This window comes from Leopardus geoffroyi, chromosome D3 (genome assembly GCF_018350155.1).
Source record: "Leopardus geoffroyi isolate Oge1 chromosome D3, O.geoffroyi_Oge1_pat1.0, whole genome shotgun sequence".
Lineage (NCBI taxonomy): Eukaryota > Metazoa > Chordata > Mammalia > Carnivora > Felidae > Leopardus > Leopardus geoffroyi.
The window spans coordinates 29,398,946-29,418,730 of NC_059339.1; the positions used below are offsets into that span (position 1 = coordinate 29,398,946).

The 19,785-nt window shown below is 54.8% G+C and overlaps 2 protein-coding genes across 3 annotated transcripts; both read left to right on the top strand.

Annotated features, from left to right (window-relative positions):
- The first annotated feature begins 11,690 nt into the window (after positions 1 to 11,690).
- On the top strand, positions 11,691 to 18,369 carry LOC123587256 (septin-5-like). 2 transcript variants are annotated; one of them, XM_045456790.1, is made up of 12 exons: positions 11,691 to 11,829; positions 11,963 to 11,973; positions 14,334 to 14,430; positions 14,537 to 14,623; positions 14,897 to 15,020; positions 15,108 to 15,242; positions 15,439 to 15,556; positions 15,670 to 15,771; positions 16,574 to 16,670; positions 16,757 to 16,892; positions 17,129 to 17,231; positions 17,333 to 18,369. In XM_045456790.1, the coding sequence occupies exons 1-12, from the start codon at positions 11,787 to 11,789 to the stop codon at positions 17,387 to 17,389; spliced, it is 1,110 nt and encodes a 369-aa protein (XP_045312746.1). In that variant the 5' UTR covers positions 11,691 to 11,786; the 3' UTR covers positions 17,390 to 18,369. The 2 variants fall into 2 exon arrangements, with proteins under 2 accessions (XP_045312746.1, XP_045312745.1); XM_045456789.1 differs by lacking the exons at positions 11,691 to 11,829; positions 11,963 to 11,973 and adding an exon at positions 13,034 to 13,243.
- A 127-nt stretch (positions 18,370 to 18,496) lies between these two features.
- On the top strand, positions 18,497 to 19,785 carry LOC123587257 (platelet glycoprotein Ib beta chain). The gene is made up of 2 exons (XM_045456791.1): positions 18,497 to 18,636; positions 18,897 to 19,785. Exons 1-2 carry the CDS (start codon positions 18,627 to 18,629, stop codon positions 19,505 to 19,507), a joined length of 621 nt encoding a protein of 206 aa, XP_045312747.1. The 5' UTR covers positions 18,497 to 18,626; the 3' UTR covers positions 19,508 to 19,785.

Consider the following 19,785-nt stretch of genomic DNA (forward strand, 5'->3'; position numbering starts at 1 on the left):
GAAAAGCCTTCTCCAACAGCTCCTTGATGCATATGCATTTCCCTGTGAGACAGCCACCCCCAGAGCTCCCCGGCTCACAAACTCCACTCAGGCAGGCAAGAAGGGCTGGGGACAATGCATGAGACTCTGAAGTCTGGTCCCTCCCACCCCCAGGTCAGTCGGGCAGGGGAGAGCCGTCCAAGCAGCAGACACATGGTGGTACCAAGCTGCAGGATGCACTCACAACAGCAGGGCAACCCTCCTGACTGGGAGCCCCAGGGCCCAGGGATGGTTTCTGGTCTTCTCATGGGTATGGCTAAGCCAGAGTAACCGGACTCAAAGTTACTCAGAGTAACCGGAGTCAGGAGGTGCCAGGTCACTGAGTTGATGGAGTTCAGGGTCAGGCGGGGCTGCCTGATCAGGGCAGGCTCCTGGCCTGGCTGAGGACAGTTCACACATCTTTGCTAGAATGAGGCCTGGGCCAGGAGGTCCTGGGTTCAGCTGTTTGGTCTCACCATGCTGTGAACCTCTGCTTCTGATCTGTGCGTGGCCACGACACCCATCCCCAGCAAGCATTAGGGCTGCCCCGGGGAGTGCCATGTAGGTAGGTGGAGGGTGACAGAGTGGGAGTGGGGAGAATGAACTCACCTTCCAGCAGACCAGGGAACTATCCTCTGAGACCAGGGAAGTTGAGATTGCTGGCAGGAGAGGAGGAACACCTTGACCCCATCCAAGGCCCTGTCCATGGCCCCAGCATTGCATACTAAGGAGCAGGCGTTTCAGAAAGGGGACATAGGACGTTGGGGTATAGTCCCCTGAGCCAGAAGCTGGTAGATGCTGCACATAACAGTGCAGCCAGTGCAGCCAGAACAGTGTGGCAGGAAGGAAAGGAGTGGGCAGGGCTGGATGTGGAAGCTGGCAGGGCAGGCGGGAGAAGGGGCAGCATCGAGGTGGAGTACTTACATTGAAGGATCCCTGAGCAGAGCACCATCCACTGGCCAGCGCAGTGGGTCCTTTTCTCAGTTCTTACTTAACTTGATCTTGGCCTGCTCTGCACACTGGTCCCACGCCCAGTGACAAATTCCTTGGGAGTGACTTGGAAGACCCAAGCCTCACCTTAGAGCCTGTCGGAGCGCACTCTGTGAATCACAACCTCGAGCCTTACTTAGGGCCCCCCCAACATTCCCCCCAGGGAGGGCCCCACAAGCTGCCAGGGATGGGGAAAAGGGTCACCCCTGCCACCATGGCTTCTCCAGGTTGGTCAGAGCAGGAAGGGGTATCCCAGAGCCCCTGTTCTTGGACGCCTGAAGACCCAAAGAGAATGTCCGGTCTGTCTCGTTCTTTCCTTTTTTTTTTTTTTTTTTTCCCCAATATATGAAGTTTATTGTCAAATTGGTTTCCATACAACACCCAGTGCTCATCCCAAAAGGTACCCTCCTCAATACCCATCACCCACCCTCCCCTCCCTCCCACCCCCCATCAACCCTCAGTTTGTTCTCAGTTTTTAACAGTCTCTTATGTTTGGCTCTCTCCCAGTCTAACCTCTTTTTCTTTTTTTCCTTCCCCTCCCCCATGGGCTTCTGTTAAGTTTCTCAGGATCCACATAAGAGTGAAACCATATGGTATCTGTCTTTCTCTGTATGGCTTATTTCACTTAGCATCACACTCTCCAGTTCCATCCACGTTGCTACAAAAGGCCATATTTCATTCTTTCTCATTGCCACGTAGTATTCCATTGTGTATATAAACCACAATTTCTTTATCCATTCATCAGTTGATGGACATTTAGGCTCTTTCCACAATTTGGCTATTGTTGAGAGTGCTGCTATAAACATTGGGGTACAAGTGCCCCTATGCATCAGTACTCCTGTATCCCTTGGGTAAATTCCTAGCAGTGCTATTGCTGGGTCATAGGGTAGGTCTATTTTTAATTTTCTGAGGAACCTCCACACTGCTTTCCAGAGCGGCTGCACCAATTTGCATTCCCACCAACAGTGCAAGAGGGTTCCCATTTCTCCACATCCTCTCCAGCATCTATAGTCTCCTGATTTGTTCATTTTGGCCACTCTGACTGGCTTGAGGTGATATCTGAGTGTGGTTTTGATTTGTATTTCCCTGATAAGGAGCGACGTTGAACATCTTTTCATGTGCCTGTTGGCCATCCAGATGTCTTCTTTAGAGAAGTGTCTATTCATGTTTTCTGCCCATTTCTTCACTGGGTTATTTGTTTTTCAGGTGTGGAGTTTGGTGAGCTCTTTATAGATTTTGGATACTAGCCCTTTGTCCGATATGTCATTTGCAAATATCTTTTCCCATTCCGTTGGTTGCCTTTTCGTTTTGTTGGTTGTTTCCTTTGCTGTGCAGAAGCTTTTTATCTTCATAAGGTCCCAGTAATTCATTTTTGCTTTTAATTCCCTTGCCTTTGGGGATGTGTCGAGTAAGAGATTGCTACGGCTGAGGTCAGAGAGGTCTTTTCCTGCTTTCTCCTCTAGGGTTTGGATGGTTTCCTGTCTCACATTCAGGTCCTTTATCCATTTTGAGTTCATTTTTGTGAATGGTGTGAGAAAGTGGTCTAGTTTCAACCTTCTGCATGTTGCTGTCCAGTTCTCCCAGCACCATTTGTCAAAGAGACTGTCTTTTTTCCATTGGATGTTCTTTCCTGCTTTGTCAAAGATGAGTTGGCCATACGTTTGTGGGTCTAGTTCTGGGGTTTCTATTCTATTCCATTGGTCTATGTGTCTGTTTTTGTGCCAATACCATGCTGTCTTGATGATGACAGCTTTGTAGTAGAGGCTAAAGTCTGGGATTGTGATGCCTCCTGCTTTGGTCTCCTTCTTCAAAATGACTTTGGCTATTCGGGGCCTTTTGTGGTTCCATATGAATTTTAGGATTGCTTGTTCTAGTTTCGAGAAGAATGCTGGTGCAATTTTGATTGCGATTGCATTGAATGTGTAGATAGCTTTGGGTAGTATTGACATTTTGACAATATTTATTCTTCCAATCCATGAGCAGGGAATGTCTTTCCATTTCTTTATATCTTCTTCAATTACCTTCATAAGCTTTCTATAGTTTTCAGCATACAGATCTTTTACATCTTTGGTTAGATTTATTCCTAGGTATTTTATGCTTCTTGGTGCAATTGTGAATGGGATCAGTTTCTTTATTTGTCTTTCTGTTGCTTCATTGTTAGTGTATAAGAATGCAACTGATTTCTGTACATTGATTTTGTATCCTGCAACTTTGCTGAATTCATGTATCAGTTCTAGCAGACTTTTGGTGGAGTCTATCGGATTTTCCATGTATAATATCATGTCATCTGCAAAAAGCGAAAGCTTGACTTCATCTTTGCCAATTTTGATGCCTTTGATTTCCTTTAGTTGTCTGATTGCTGATGCTAGAACTTCCAGCACTATGTTAAACAACAGCGGTGAGAGTGGGCATCCCTGTCATGTTCCTGATCTCAGGGAAAAAGCTCTCAGTTTTTCCCCATTGAGGATGATGTTAGCTGTGGGCTCTTCATAAATGGCTTTTATGATCTTTAACTATGTTCCTTCTATCCCGACTTTCTCAAGGGTTTTTATTAAGAAAGGGTGCTGGATTTTGTCAAAGGCCTTTTCTGCATCGATTGACAGGATCATATGGTTCTTCTCTTTTTTTTTTTATTAATGTGATGTATCACGTTGATTGATTTGCAAATGTTGAACCAGCCCTGCATCCCAGGAATGAATTCCACTTGGTCATGGTGAATAATTCTTTTTTATGCTGTTGAATTCGATTTGCTAGTATCTTATTGAGAATTTTTGCATCCATATTCATCAGGGATATTGGCCTGGAGTTCTCTTTTTTTACTGGGTCTCTGTCTGGTTTAGGAATCAAAGTAATACTGGCTTCATAGAATGAGTCTGGAAGTTTTCCTTCCCTTTCTATTTCTTGGAATAGCTTGAGAAGGATAGGTATTATCTCTGCTTTAAACATCTGGTAGAACTCCCCTGGGAAGCCATCTGGTCCTGGACTCTTATTTGTTGGGAGATTTTTGATAACCAATTCAATTTCTTCACTGGTGATGGGTCTGTTCAAGCTTTCTATTTCCTCCTGATTGAGTTTTGGAAGAGTGTGGGTGTTGAGGAATTTGTCCATTTCTTCCAGGTTGTCCAATTTGTTGGCATATAATTTTTCATAGTATTCCCTGATAATTGTTTGTATCTCTGAGGGATTGGTTGTAATAATTCCATTTTCATTCATGATTTTATCTATTTGGGTCATCTCCCTTTTCTTTTTGAGAAGCCTGGCTAGAGGTTTGTCAATTTTGTTTATTTTTTCAAAAAACCAACTCTTGGTTTCGTTGATCTGCTCTACCGTTTTTTTAGATTCTATATTGTTTATTTCTGCTCTGATCTTTATTATTTCTCTTCTTCTGCTGGGTTTAGGCTACCTTTGCTGTTCTGCTTCTATTTCCTTTAGGTGTGCTGTTAGGTTTTGTATTTGGGATTTTTCTTGTTTCTTGAGATAGTCCTGGATTGCGATGTATTTTCCTCTCAGGACTGCCTTCACTGCATCCCAAAGCGTCTGGATTGTTGTATTTTCATTTTCGTTTGTTTCCATATATTTTTTAATTTCTTCTCTAGTTGCCTGGTTGACCCACTCATTCTTTAGTAGGGTGTTCTTTAACCTCCATGCTTTTGGAGGTTTTCCAGACTTTTTCCTGTGGTTGATTTCAAGCTTCATAGCATTGTGGTCTGAAAGTATGCATGGTATAATTTCAATTCTTGTAAACTTATGAAGGGCTGTTTTGTGACCCAGTATATGATCTATCTTGGAGAATGTTCCATGTGCACTCGAGAAGAAAGTATATTCTGTTGCTTTGGGATGCATAGTTCTAAATATATCTGTCAAGTCCATCTGATCCAATGTCTCATTCAGGGCCCTTGTTTCTTTATTGACCGTGTGTCTAGATGATCTATCCATTTCTGTAAGTGGGGTGTTAAAGTCCCCTTCAATTACCACATTCTTATCAATAAGGTTGCTTATGTTTATGAGTAATTGTTTTATATATTTGGGGGCTCCAGTATTCGGCGCATAGACATTTATAATTGTTAGCTCTTCCTGATGGATAGACCCTGTAATGATTATATAATGCCCTTCTTCATCTCTTGTTACAGCCTTTAATTTAAAGTCTAGTTTGTCTGATATAAGCATGGCTACTCCAGCTTTCTTTTGGCTTCCAGTAGCATGATAAATAGTTCTCCATCCCCTCACTCTCAATCTAAAGGTGTCCTCAGGTCTAAAATGGGTCTCTTGTAGACAGCAAATAGATGGGTCTTGTTTTTTTATCCATTCTGATACCCTGTGTCTTTTGGTTGGCGCATTTAATCCATTTACTTTCAGTGTTATTATAGAAAGATACGGGTTTAGAGTCATTGTGATGTCTGTATGTTTTATGCTTGTAGTGATGTCTCTGGTACTTTGTCTCACAGGATCCCCCTTAGGATTTCTTGTAGGGCTGGTTTAGTGGTGACAAATTCCTTCAGTTTTTGTTTGGGAAGACCTTTATCTCTCCTTCTATTCTAAATTACAGACTTGCTGGATAAAGGATTCTCGGCTGCATATTTTTTCTGTTTAGCACACTGAAGATCTCGTGCCAATCCTTTCTGGCCTGCCAAGTTTCAAAAGAGAGATCAGTCACGAGTCTTATAGGTCTCCCTTTATATGTGAGGGCACGTTTATCCCTTACTGCTTTCAGAATTTTCTCCTCATCCTTGTATTTTGCCAGTTTGACTATGATATGTCGTGCAGAAGATCGATTCAAGTTACGTCTGAAGGGAGTTCTCTGTGCCTCTTGGATTTCAATGCCTTCTTCCTTCCCCAGTTCAGGGAAGTTCTCAGCTATTATTTCATCAAGTACCCCTTCAGCACCTTTCCCTCTCTCTTCCTCCTCTGGGATACCAATTATGCGTATATTATTTCTTTTTAGTGTATCACTTAGTTCTCTAATTTTCCCCTCATACTCCTGGATTTTTTTTATCTCTCTTTTTGTCAGCTTCCTCTTTTTCCATAACTTTATCTTCTAGTTCACCTATTCTCTCCTCTGCCTCTTGAATCCGAGCCGTCGTCGTTTCCATTTTGTTTTGCATTTCGTTTAAAGCGTTTTTCAGCTCCTCGTGACTGTTCCTTAGTCCCTTGATCTCTGTAGCAAAAGATTCTCTGCTGTCCTCCATACTGTTTTCTTTTTTTTTTTAATTTTTTTTTTAACATTTATTTATTTTTGAGACAGAGAGAGACAGAGCATGAATGGGGGAGGGTCAGAGAGAGGGAGACACAGAATCCGAAACAGGCTCCAGGCTCTGAGCTGTCAGCACAGAGCCCGACGCGGGGCTCGAACTCACAGACCGCGAGATCGTGACCTGAGCTGAAGTCGGCCGCTTAACCAACTGAGCCACCCAGGCGCCCCTCTATACTGTTTTCAAGCCCAGCGATTAATTTTATGACTATTATTCTAAATTCACTTTCTGTTATATTATTTAAATCCTTTTTGATCAGTTCATTAGCTATTGTTATTTTCTGGAAATTCTTCTGAGGGGAATTCTTCCGTTTGGTCATTTTGGATAGTCCCTGGAGTGGTGCGGACCTGCAGGGCACTTCCCCTGTGCTGTGGTGTATAACTGGAGCAGGTGGGCGGAGTCGCACTCAGACCTGATGTCTGCCCCCAGCCCACCACTGGGGCCACAGTCAGACTGGTGTGTGCCTTCTCTTCCCCTCTCCTAGGGGCGGGATTCACTGTGGGGTGGCATGGCCCATCTGGGCTACTTGCACACTGCCAGGCTTGTGGTGCTGGGGATCTGGTGTATTAGCTGGGGTGGGTAGGCAAGGTGCACGGGGACAGGAGGGGCAGGCTTAGCTCGCTTCTCCTTAGGTGATCCACTTCAGGAGGGGCCCTGTGGCAGCAGGAGGGAGTCAGATCCGCTGCTGGAGGTTTGGCTCCGCAGAAGCACAGAGTTGGGTGTTTGCGCGGAGGAGAGAGCAAGTTCCCTGGCAGGAACTGGTTCCCTTTGGGATTTTGGCGGGGGGATGGGCGAGGGAGATGGCGCTGGTGAGTGCCTTTGTTCCCCACCAAACTGAGCTCTGTCGTCCGGGGCTCAGCAGCTCTCCCTCCCTTTGTCCTCCAGCCTTCCCGCTTTCTGAGCAGAACTGTTAACTTATGACCTCCCAGACGCTCAGTTGCGCTTGCTGTCGGAACACAGTCCGTCCGGCCCCTCCGCTTTTGCCAGCCAGACTCGGGGGCTCTGCTTGGCCGGCAGGCTGCCCCTCCGCCCCGGCTCCCTCCCGCCAGTCCGTGCAGCGCCTCGCCGCCCTTCCTACCCTCTTCCGTGGGCCTCTCGTCTGCGCTTGGCTCCGGAGACTCCGTTCTGCTAATCCTCTGGCGGTTTTCTGGGTTATTTAGGCAGGTGTAGGTGGAATCTAAGTGATCAGCAGGACGCGCGGTGAGCCCAGCGCCCTCCTATGCCGCCATCTTCCCGGGACCCCTGTCTCGTTCTTTCCTAACCCTCAAACCACCAGCTTCCAGAGGGCTCAGACCAAGTTTATATCACTGTCCCTAGTCACTCGGAGTTTGTGGCCCCATGTGCTACGCTGATGTAGGAAGGCAAGCGAGATTTCCATTTCAACTTAAGAAGCCAAGTGGATTTAATGTGTTTTGAGCTAATGTAAGGTCCTTTGTAGTGCCTCTGTTCAGATAAAGGGACATGTGTTTCTCCTTTCTTCGTAGTGACCCTTTTCTCAGGGATGTAGTCTCACCTCCATTGGGCAGGCATGACCCTGTAGATCCCTTCCCTCCAATACCCCTGTGAGGGGATCCTAGGGGTCTAATGCATTGTACCCAGCTTGCCCTCTGCCCTTGTCCTCGGATGAATCGAACATTCTCGAGCTTTGTCATTGGTGGCCCCTGTTCCACCTGACATCTGTGTGTAACCTGGAACAAACCTCTGAACCTTGGCACCTGCCTCACTTGCCACCCATTTGTCCCTTTGTCACTATCATAGTGGTTTACTGTGAGGCCATCTTCAGTCTCCCGTGGCCATGCTGATGCCCACGTGTCCGTGCTAAGGGGGAGGGAGACACAGCATGGGCTGAACGCAGCCTTTTGAGAATTTCTTAACTAAATGAGGTTTTGTTGCCTTTTTTTTTTTTTTTTTCTGGAAAGCATCAAGCTATTTGTAGCCCAAGTTGGTTGAACAGATTCTTCTGGGTGTAACTTATTTTTTCATTCATTAACTTCTTTTCCTTGTGAATTAAAAAGTAGCATTTTTTTTCACCCAGGGGTGTCTTATTTACTCCCCTTTGTACCAGAGCCAACACTTTCTCTGCCTGCTGAGGAAGCAGACTCAGAGCCCAGTCAGGGAGGCCACAGCCCCTTACCCAGGTTAACGCTGTGTGTGTCCAGACCAGGCCCTGCCGCTCCCGCCCCTTCCCAATGTCACCCATCCCCCTCAGGGTTTGCACCTGTTTAATAAACAGGAGCAGTGTGACAGTTTGGCTCAGGCCACCCCATCGGCAGTATCTAGGCTGGAGGAAGGAAAGGCCTTACGTTGACACATCTAGGAGAACTGGAGGCACATCCCACGAATCTGCTAGCCAGTACAAGCACCTCACAGTCCTACTTCCAAAATGTCCCCGGGCAGATATTGTGAATGTCAATCAATGCATGCTGCTACCCCGAGGGTCTCTCAGCTAGGCAGTGTATCTGTGGTGGGATTCAGGGCTATCCCCTGGACTCGGTCCAGGTGACCACAGCCCCAAGGCAAGGAGGAGACCCCTCTCTTCCCCCTTCCGGGCCAGCAGCCTCAGGACAACCTATGGCGTTTCACAGAAGGCATTGACTCAGGCCTGCCCTGGATACCTTCTCCTTCCAGGGAGTGGCTCCGGTCTTCTTTCAATCGGCTCCACACCAATCCACGGCTCCACTCCAGACCCAAATCCAACAGCATTTCTGTATGTAATCTTTTGGAATGTACTTACTTCAATTAAAAAAAAGACATATTAGGGGCACCTGGGTGGTGCAAGTCAGTTAAGCGTCTGACTTCAGCTCAGATCATGATCTCATAGTTCGTGGGTTCGAGCCCCGCATCAGGCTCCATACTGACAGCTTGGAGTCTGGAGCCTGCTTTGGATTCTGTGTCTCCCTCTCTGTCTGTTCCTCCCCCACTTGTGTTCTGTCTCTCAAAAAATAAACATTAAAAAAAAAGACATGTTTATGTGATACACCTTGTTCTTTTTGTCTCATATCTCCAGACTTGTTTTAAAGCCTATGATTCTTGTACAGGTGCACCTCCCACCCTCGGCCTGAGCTATGCCCTTGACCTGCAGCCCACTCCCCTCAAGACCTGACCCAGGGCTGCCCGGAGCCCCCCTCCCTGCTGAGCCCAGAGAGAGCCCTTTGCAAAGACATGTCTGCCTCATCGAGGATAGGTTCCTGTCTCCTCCTTTGTCCCCACAAGCACAGGCTTGCATGGGTCAATTCATACTAAAGGTCCAAGTGCCAGTTTTCACTGACCAGTTCAACCATTTTGCAAAGCTTCAGGCCCCCTCAGATGGGGTTTCCACCAGGCCTGTCGGAGCTGAGGAAGATTCAGGAGTCCTGCCTATCACTTCAAGTGTTCCCTCCCTGCTGCATTCCTTTATCCCCAATTCCAAATTCCCCCAAAGCTCTGAAACTTAAAGTGTTGGAAACTCTGTAACAAAGGCAGCCCTGGGCTGATGTGTAACCATGTGTTATGGCCTTTATTAATTCCAGTTCATGTGAATAGTCGCACTGCACTACCAACACCTTTTTTAAATGTTTGTTTGCTTGTTTGTTTGTTTATGTATTTATTTTAAGAGAGAGAGATTGTGAGTGGGAGACGGGCAGAGAGAGAGGGGGAGAGTGAGAATCCCAAGCAGGCTCCATGCTGTCAGCACAGAGCCCAAACCCGTGAGATCACAACCTGAGCCAAAATCAAGAGTTGGACGCTTGACCGACTGGGCCACCTGGACACCCCTCATTTCACTACAAACATTTTTAAAAGTTTTTTTTTTAATGTTTATTTATTTTTGAGAGAGACAGAGACAGAATACAAGTAGGGGAGGGGTAGAGAGTGAGGGAGACACAGAATCCAAAGCAGGCTCCGGGCTCTGAGCTGTTAGCACAGAGCCCAGCACGGGGTTCGAACGCACAGACCAAGAGATCATGACCTGAGCTGAAGTCGGACGCTTAACCTACTGAGCTACCCTGGTACCCCTCCACTACAAACATCTTAATGTGTTTGGTTACCAGCAGCTGCAGCCGGCTCCAATGAGGTATCATGTACTGTATGAGATATATGACAAATTCTGAATTCCAAACACATCTGGCCCTGAGGCTTTGGATGAGGGGTCTGAGTGGTGGAGTGTCCCCCCACTGGTCACAGCTCTGGACTACATGGAGGTCCCAGTGGAGGGGGAAATGGGCGTTTGCCACAGAATTTTGCAGAGCAATGCTGCTGCTTACATGGCTTTTTCATTTTCTGAGCAAACAACTCTGTGCTAGGTGCTGGTGATTCAGAGATGGAGGAGGACCAAGGGGCACACAAGGGGCTAGGGAGAAAGGAGCGCTTCCTGAGTGTGGAAGGTACAGCAGGCCATTTCCTCCTAAGGGGGCTGTCATTGGGGGAGCTGGTGACCACAGGTCTGCCTGTCCTTTCTGTGGGACCGAAGACTCCAGATATGACATCTGAGAGCACTCCAGGGAAGCCAAAGGTACTTGGGAGTGTGATAGTGATGGAAGACGGGAGGCACTCATGCCTGAGAATCTTGCCAATCACTGAAGGTCTGGGGCCTCAGTTTCCCCATCTGTAAATGGGGTGCAGGCCCTGGCCCTGCCTTCAGTGCCACTGACTGGCCTCTAGCACAGGAGGCCGAGATCTCCCTGCCCCCCTTCTCAGGGTGGTAGCAGTTCTGGCTGCCATCTGCAGAGCAGAGGGTGTACAGCTGGGGTGGGGAGTGGGGGAGCAGGCAGGCTTGAGGTCGGTCCGTCCTGTCCCAGATGTCAGCTCGGTTACTCTTTAGAAATAATCCCAGAAAATAAGCCAGAAAAAGAGAAGAGGGACAACGGCCCAGGGGCTTGGACTTTGCAGCTTGCCTAGGTGTCTCCTCCCAGAGCGGATGTGCACAGCACTGAACAGGCTGCAGGAGGGAAGCTGGGGCACCGGCCCTGCGCCGGGCATCCGGCCGGCCGTGGGGTGACCATCACCTCTCCTGCTGTGGCCAGGAGCAGGACTCCACAGGCCAGCACCTCATTCGTCCATGGTGAGGTGAGGAGCGGCTGCAGGAGGCCGCCAGTCCCTGGGGGGCAAGGTCTTACGGAAGAGCCACACGTTGGGAAGGTCAGAGGCTGAGGCACCGACTGGGGTCCCTCGAGAGCGAGGCAGGCAGAGTCCAGGCCTGGGCATGGGAGACGCGAGGTGTGGCGGGAGTCGGGCAGCCGCCTTGCCGTGGGCTGGGGCATCGTGGGCGTCGCCGGGTTCCCGGGGCGCTGGCCTGCGGCTGTGAGCTAGGGTGTCGCCGGGAGGCGGCGGGCGCGGGGCCGTTGGGGGGCGCCTGGGTCCCCGCCCCCGCCGGCCGCGCCGGGTCGTGCGTGGGCGCGGCGGGCGCCGATTGGCTGGCGGGCGCGCGGGCGGGGCGGGCGGCGGCGGCGCGGAGGGGCCGGTCACCCCGCAGCCTGGCCTCGGCCTCCGCCGCTCTTCGCCGCGCCCCGCCCGCGCGCCCGCCGCCGCCCGTCCCCCCCGCCGGCGGCCACCATGAGCACAGGCCTGCGGTACAAGAGCAAGCTGGCGACCCCAGGTGAGCCCGGCGCCTGCCCGCGCGCCCGCGCGCGCCTTTGTCCCCGCCGCCCGCCCGCCTCTCACAGTGTCTTTCCGTCTCTCCCCCGCCCGCCGGCCCAGACCCGTACCCCGACCCGACCCCGACCCCGCAGAGGACAAGCAGGTACGTGCGCGCCGCCGCTCCCCCCGCGGCCGGCTGTCACCCATTGTGCCACCAACGCCGCCGGCGCCCAGGCGCGACCCCGCCCCCGCCGGCCGTCATCCCGCCCTGTCGCGATAACCGATTGTCAGCTGGGGCAGTGCCGCCTCGCCAGGGGCTACAGAGGGGAGGAGTGGGCACTGGGCCCCTGGGGGCCTGACCCCTGACCCTTACAGCAGGGGTGCCCCTCCCAGAATGGGGGGATGGGCCGGGTGTCTCCCAGTGGTCCAGTGCCAGTGTATCTTCCCTGAACTGGCCTTAGGCCTCGTGCTGGGGGTCCTGAGTGAGGCCACCGTCACCGCAGGCCACAGGCTAGGGGAGGGGTCTGTATCCACCAGCCAGCACCTAGACCCTAAGCAGCCCCACCCCACTCCTGTGCATCTTATGTCTCTTCTCCCCACACACCAATTTGAGTGGGCTGATCTGTGGCCAGACCTCTTCCCCAGACTGGGAGCCTCTAAGGCCTGGTCTGAGTCATCCCTGTGCCCAGAATGGGTCTTCCAACCTAGTGGGTACAAATAGGCTTGTGGCCTCCCACAGGGGCTGGCCTGGCCCCCACTCAGGGAATGCAGGACATGACAGGAGGCTGACCTGGGCACCCACTGTGAAACCCAGCTGAGGCTGGGGTTAAACAGAGCTGGGAGATCCTGAGAGTGGGGTGGGGGTGGGTAACCAGATGGGCAGGGGGCTCTGGGGCCCTGCTGGAGGCCTTTCTGGCTTGAGCTCAGTCACGTTGGGGGATTTTCTTGGCCTAACTCTGGCACCAAGGTGGCCTTGGCACTCCTCGTCAGAGATAGGAATTCACACAGTGGGTAGGTGCTGGGTAGAACCCCGAAGTCCTGGCCCAGGGTGCGGCCCAGCAGGTGGGGTGGGGGCTGGGAGTCACTGGCTGCCAGGTGCCAGTCTCCTGGCAGGGACACGCCCCACCCTGGGACAGGTGAGGCTCTTGGGGAGGGGCCCCTCAACCTCAACCTGCTGGCAAGGGCCTCTCCAGGGAGCCCGGGCCAGGAGCTGTCTTCCTATCAAGGCGGGTCAGACAATGCCTGAGACGCAGGGACACATGCTGCCAGGCTATTGTTTGAAGGAGAGAGAGAGAAGGCCCGGGAGACCAGCCCCCACAGCTTCTCCAGGGCCTTGGAGTTACTGGGCCAGGCAGCTGCTGCCTAGCACCAACAGGGACTCCCTCCTGCTGAGGTGTGAGCCCCATCAGGCCTGTGTCTGCCCATCCTTCAAAGTCAGTTAGGAGCCAGCCTCACCTGTCCCCTACCCCTCAGACCAGAGGGAGAGGGCACCATGCAGGTGGAGGGGGAGCCCCAGGAACAAAGCCAAGGAGCCAGGTCTTTGGGACAGGGTCCCCGAGGATCGGGGGGGGGGAGCTGGAAGAATATGGTAGTTTCACCGTTAATATTGTTTGGTGTTGGTGAGCTATCCACACTATGAAAGAGGGTGGGGGGTGCTCTGGAGGCCCTCCGTGCCCCCATCCTCTGGCCCCCACCTTGTCTCAGGCAGTGGTGGAGCTCTATTGGCTCTGGTGGCTGCTTCCAGAGCTGACTCCAGTGATTCTAAGAATGGAAATGCCTCGAGAGTCTCAGGCACCGGGAGGAGGTGGGCGCAGCTGTGTCTACAGCTCAGGAAGCCCTGAGAAATATTTGTTGTACTTCATGGGCCAGAGAGAGGGGGTGGCAGGGCCCCTTCCCTGGAGCTCCCCCAGGGAATCCACAGGCCCTATCTGGATGAGTTTGTGTGCAGGGGCAGGAGCTGGGAGTAAGACCCTTTCCCTCCTGACATGTCACCCTCCTGACTCTTGCCCTTCTGACCTGGGCCTCCCCAGAGGCTGTGCCTTATCAGTGGAGAAACTGAGGCAGTCTGAGAGTGACAAGCTCCATTAGACACCCAGCTGTGAAGTGCTAAGGTGTAGACCCAGGTGTGTCTGTCTTGAAGATGCCCTGAGCCTGAGATGCCAGCCTGTCTGGCTGGGGGGCTAGGCTGAGGGGCTGTGTCTCTAGTGGACCCACCGCCCAAGGTAGGACCCAGCCTAGGCCTGCTGCAGCCAGGCATCCTAAACTCTACACACACAGACACATTCTCAGGTCCCTGCAAGGCCCCTCACTGAGGCGGGGGCAAGGATGCCTGTCACCCCCTTCCTGCCTTCCCAGCTCCAGGCCTTTGCTCACAGGCCCTCACCCCATTTCTGCCATTGAAACTCCCCATACAGAGGACTCTGCCCTCTGCTGCCTCCATGTCTGAGCCGGGTAGGGAACGGGGCATCGGACTGCCCCAGGAATCCAAGCCTGCGCCTGACTTGCCCTGCCCCTGCCCCCCAGGATATCGACAAGCAGTACGTGGGCTTCGCCACACTGCCCAATCAGGTGCACCGGAAGTCTGTGAAGAAGGGCTTCGATTTCACTCTTATGGTGGTGGGTGAGTGGGCTGGACTCCCAGGTGGGGTGGCTTGGGCCATAGCCAGCTAGGCTTTGTCAGAGGGGTCCCAGACTTAACCTGACTCTTTCACTGTACCTGCTGGCAGGTGAGTCGGGCCTGGGGAAGTCCACGCTGGTCCACAGCCTCTTCCTGACCGACTTGTACAAGGACCGGAAGCTGCTGAGTGCCGAGGGTGAGTGGGCCCTATGCAGCCCTGGCATTGGTTCCCCATCCTCTGCTGTGTGACCCTTCAAAGGGGTCCCTTCTGGGTCCAGACCCTGCTCCTCTCTCCCCACAGCGTGGGTCTCTCCTGTTCAGGGTCCGGGAGGAGTGGCCCAGACCACAGTCAGGCCATGAGGCCAGGGCTAAATGCTAGAATGGATGAGAACAAGGGTCCTGGCTGCCCAGTGGGGGTGGGGTCTGAGAGTTGGAGAGACCCCTGCAAACGATGCCCCGACACCCACAGAGCGCATCAGCCAAACGGTAGAGATCCTGAAGCACACGGTGGACATTGAGGAGAAGGGGGTCAAGCTGAAGCTCACCATTGTAGACACACCGGGCTTCGGGGATGCTGTCAACAACTCTGAGTGGTGAGGAAAGCCTGGCTGGGGAACAGTCTGTGCCTAGGCTGATCCAGTGTCCCCTCTGGCCTCACCGACCCTCCTGCCTACCTGCAGCTGGAAGCCCATCACCGACTATGTGGACCAGCAGTTTGAGCAGTATTTTCGTGACGAGAGTGGCCTCAACCGCAAGAACATCCAAGACAACCGTGTGCACTGCTGCCTCTACTTCATCTCCCCTTTTGGACACGGGTGCGTGAATGTCCTGGGAACAGGCTCAGGGTGGGGGGTGGGACCCGCCTCCATGGTTCCCCGTTGGCTGCACCCGTCACTGCTTATCTTCTGCCTGTGCCCTCACAACCATGCCCTCCCTGAGCCCATCCCACCCTCTCTCTGTGCCCCCACCACCCCCACCATGCCCCTCTCCACCCCTGGATGCTCTCTGCAGGCTGCGGCCAGTGGATGTGGGTTTCATGAAGGCTCTGCATGAGAAGGTGAACATTGTGCCCCTCATCGCCAAAGCTGACTGTCTCGTCCCCAGCGAGATCCGGAAGCTGAAGGAGCGGGTGAGCCTGGCATCTGGGCCTGGGCTAAGTCTCCAGGACCCAGAACACCAAGTGCGCACCTGGCCCCGGGTCCCTGGCCAGCCTCAAATCTGACAGCCCTTGCCCCACCACAGATCCGGGAGGAGATTGACAAGTTTGGGATCCACGTGTACCAGTTCCCTGAATGTGACTCTGACGAGGATGAGGACTTCAAGCAGCAGGATCGGGAACTGAAGGTGAGCGGCCTGGGGTGGCAGAGGAGGGAACTGGAGGTCAGTTTACATGGCACCAAGCATCCAGGTCCAACCCGGTGGGGGAAAGAGTCTTTTGTCTGGGCAGTAGAGCCCCTCCACCTGGGGTGGGGCGGGGGGTGGGGGTGGGGTACAGTCACTCATGTCCCCACTGGCTTGTGCAGTTTGGGCCCCGTGTGGTTAGTGTGTCATGGAGCACTTGCCAGGACCCAAAGGCACAGTCCTGGCCAGGCCTCCACCCTGACCCTGCTCCTCAGTCTTCTTCCAATGGGTCACGAGCAGAAGGGTCTGGCCTGATGGCCACAAGCCTGTGTGTGCCCTGGCTCCCGGAATTCTGAGCTCCAGAGGGTGGTTGTGGCTTTGGGTGCCCCGGGATCTAGAGTGGCAATAACCAAGCCTAAGGCACGGGATAGGCAGCCACGGGACCAAGAGCAGGGTGGAGCCCTTGGCCCCAGCCTAAGTCAGCATCAGTAACAGGAGGCAGGGGCTCAGCTCTGGGGAGGGAGGGATGGCGATGGTAGCTGAATGGAGCAGTTCCTGATGGGGGATGGTGTCAGAAGGGGAGGATATGCCTAGCTGGGCACATACCCTGTGCCACGGGTATAAGCCATGCCAGCTCTGGCTTCAGAGAGGCCACAAGGGTTGTGCAACCCCAGGATCTCTTTGGGGAGGGGCTGTTGATAGTGATACTGGAGGAGCGACCAGGTGCCGAGTGCCCATGTCCCTTCAGCCACTAAGCCCATACTCACACTAACTGGGCGCGAGCCCTTGTACCTGCCCTTCCCAGGAGAGTGCGCCCTTCGCGGTTATCGGCAGCAACACAGTGGTGGAGGCCAAGGGGCAGCGGGTCCGGGGGCGACTGTACCCCTGGGGGATCGTGGAGGGTGAGTTCAGGCATGGGGTGCGACAGAGGGAGTGGGGTGGCTCCCCCGGGGCCTGCACCCACCCAACACCCGCTCTTGCCCCACAGTGGAGAACCAGGCACACTGCGACTTTGTGAAGCTTCGCAACATGCTGATCCGCACACACATGCATGATCTCAAGGACGTGACATGCGACGTGCACTATGAGAACTATCGCGCGCACTGCATCCAGCAGATGACCAGGTGCGCAGCTCTGACCCGGACCTGGATCGTGCACCTCATGTTCCCAGCCAAGGCTCCCTAACAGAGGGCTGATCCTTGCTGCCTTCCCAGATCTGAACTTTGCCCCGACTCCCAAGTAGGCCCCCCACCCTGCACCTTGTCTTCCCAGAGCCGACCCAATGGTGTGGGAGCTCAGGAGGGCAGAGCCTCGGTAGTGTTGGGGGTCAGACAAACTGTCCTTCTTGTCCACCCCACAGCAAACTGACCCAGGACAGCCGCATGGAGAGCCCCATCCCCATCCTACCACTGCCTACCCCGGATGCTGAGACAGAAAAGCTCATCAGGATGAAGGATGAGGAGGTTAGTGGGGCCACAGGGGAGGAGAAGGGGTGGGGGCGGGGGTCCAGCCCCTCCTATCACGTTTGTCACTCTACCTTCTGCTGTTCCCATCTCACCTCCAGCTAAGGCGCATGCAGGAGATGCTGCAGAAGATGAAGCAGCAGATGCAGGACCAGTGACCCCTACCCAGCCCCACATTGCCATGGATATACTGCCAGTTTCCAGGCTGGCCCTTCCCGTCCCTGGACCCCAACTGGCCTGGACTCCACCCTGGAATAATCAGGATGTCCAACAGGCCTGGGCACAACCCCAGTCCCGGAGTGGTCCAGACCAGGACTGTTCCCGACTATTCCCAACCTGACCCAGAGATGCAGGCTCATAGCCCCCAAACAACCCTAATTTATTCTCAGCACCAGTCCCTCCCCTTATTTGTATCTGCTTCCAAGGGGCCTGGACAGCAGCCCCCGCAGCTGGCCCTCTTTGGCCTCGGGGGAACAGGAGCTAATTTGGGCCATGACTTTTGAGATCTACCCCTGCCCCAGAAGGTCATGAACTCCGACTCCAGGCCCTACTCAGGTAGGGGGGTAAAACAAGGCAGAATAGGGGAGCAGATCCTCGGCATCCCAGGTCTATTTCTCCACCCCAGTGCCACAGAGTGGACGTGGGAACCCTCGTGTGCCCCCTCCCTCGGGCCACCCAGCTTACGCTGAGGCCTCACTTTGTGCCGAGGTGGGCCAGTCCTTCCCTACCTCCTCACCCCTCACTGGGTAGCTCAGTGGCAGGTTGGGCAACAGAAGCGCTTAGGATCCCTCCAGACCCAAGCAGAGCAGCTGGCTGCAGGCAAGGATCTCCCGGGGCTGGTGGGGCAGGGACGCCTGCAATTGCCCAAACTCCTCATCTAGGGCTGTGGCCTGGCCTGAGGGCTCCAGGAACAGTGGGTGCTGGGCAACCTGGGAACCCCCCACCCCTAGACTGCCATTCCCTGCCTGTGGCTGGAGGTCCTTTCTCCCCAGCAGCACTGTTGCCCTGGGTTGCCTAGTCCATCCCTCCCCCACCCCCAGCATGATACCTTCCGCCCCAATCCCAGTCTCCAGTTTTGTTCAGTTGTGAATGCTGCATCCTGTCCTGGTGACAGGAGAACAATGTTGGTGAAGTCGCAGCGGTGTCCGAGTGATCCGTGCTCCCCTGCGTTGGTGGGGGGCGGAAGCCCCGGTAGCGTGAGAGCCCTGGTGATAGCGCTCTATCTGGGGCCGCAGCGTCTGTCTACTGGGCCTCCGGGTTATTTCTGGCGGGTGGCAGCGCTGTGGTCGGTTTGGCCGGGGTGCTGGGGCCTGGCAGGGGCGGGGCGGCATTATCACTTGGCTCTCCAGCCAACGCTTAGAGCTCCAGAACAAGCCAGGTCACCATCCTCTCGCCATGGGCTCCGGTGAGTTTGGGGTCAGGCAGGCCCGGGACTGCGCTCCTTGAGCAGAGTCGGGTTGGGAGGCGCTGCAGTCATCTGGGCTGCAGTAGGGGGATTTAGGGCGGACTTCCAGTCAGCGCGCGGATGGTCGAGGTGGAGAGGCTTTCGGGTAAGGCGGGGCTCGGGTCTCCGGGGCCCGGGCCGGGCCCAGCGCCCTGGGGTGTACAGGGACCCGCTCAGGTGCCACACAGGCCACCAGGCTCACTGCGGCGCTTCCCTTGCAGGGCCGCGCCGGGCGCTGAGCCTGCTGCTCCTGCTGCTAGCGCCGCCCAGCCGCCCAGTCGCGGGCTGCCCCGCGCCGTGTGGCTGTGCGGGGACGCGCGTGGATTGCGGGCGCCGCGGGCTGACATGGGCCTCGCTGCCCGCCGCCTTCCCGCCGGACACGACTGAACTGGTGCTGACTGGCAACAATCTGACGGCGCTGCCGCCGGGGCTGCTGGACTCGCTGCCCGTGCTGCGCGCCGCGCACCTGGGCGGCAACCCCTGGCGCTGCGACTGCCGCCTGGTGCCACTGCGCGCCTGGTTGGCCGGCCGGCCCGAGCGCGCGCCCTACCGCGACCTGCGCTGCGCCGCGCCCCCGGCGCTGCGAGGCCGCCTGCTGCCGTACCTGGCGGAAGACGAGCTGCGCGCCGCCTGTGCGCCGGGCGCGCTCTGCTGGGGGGCCCTGGCAGCGCAGCTCCTGCTGCTCGGCCTCGGGCTCCTGCACGCGCTGCTGCTGCTGCTGCTGCTGTGTCGCCTGCGCCGGCTGCGCGCCCGCGCCCGCGCCGCGCACCCGTTGTCGCTGACCGCCCCGCTGGTGGCGGAGACGGCCGGAGCCAGCGAGTTCTACGAGTAGTCCTGAGAGGAGCTGAGCGACGCGGGCGTGCCAGCCCGACAGGACCCTGCTCCAAGGAGCCCTCGCCCTGACCCGGACCGGGGCTCGTCCTCCGCCTGGGCACAGTCTTCCAGACCCCACCACCCCCCTGCGGGCCCCGGGCCACACGCGCCTCTCTGCAGCGAGGCGAGCCAAAGCCCAGGACGCTTAGGCGGGTCAAGGGGGTGAGCTGCAGCCCAGCCCCTGCGAGGTTCCCCACACCAAACTCCAGTGCAGAATAAACCCTTCTCCCAATCTGA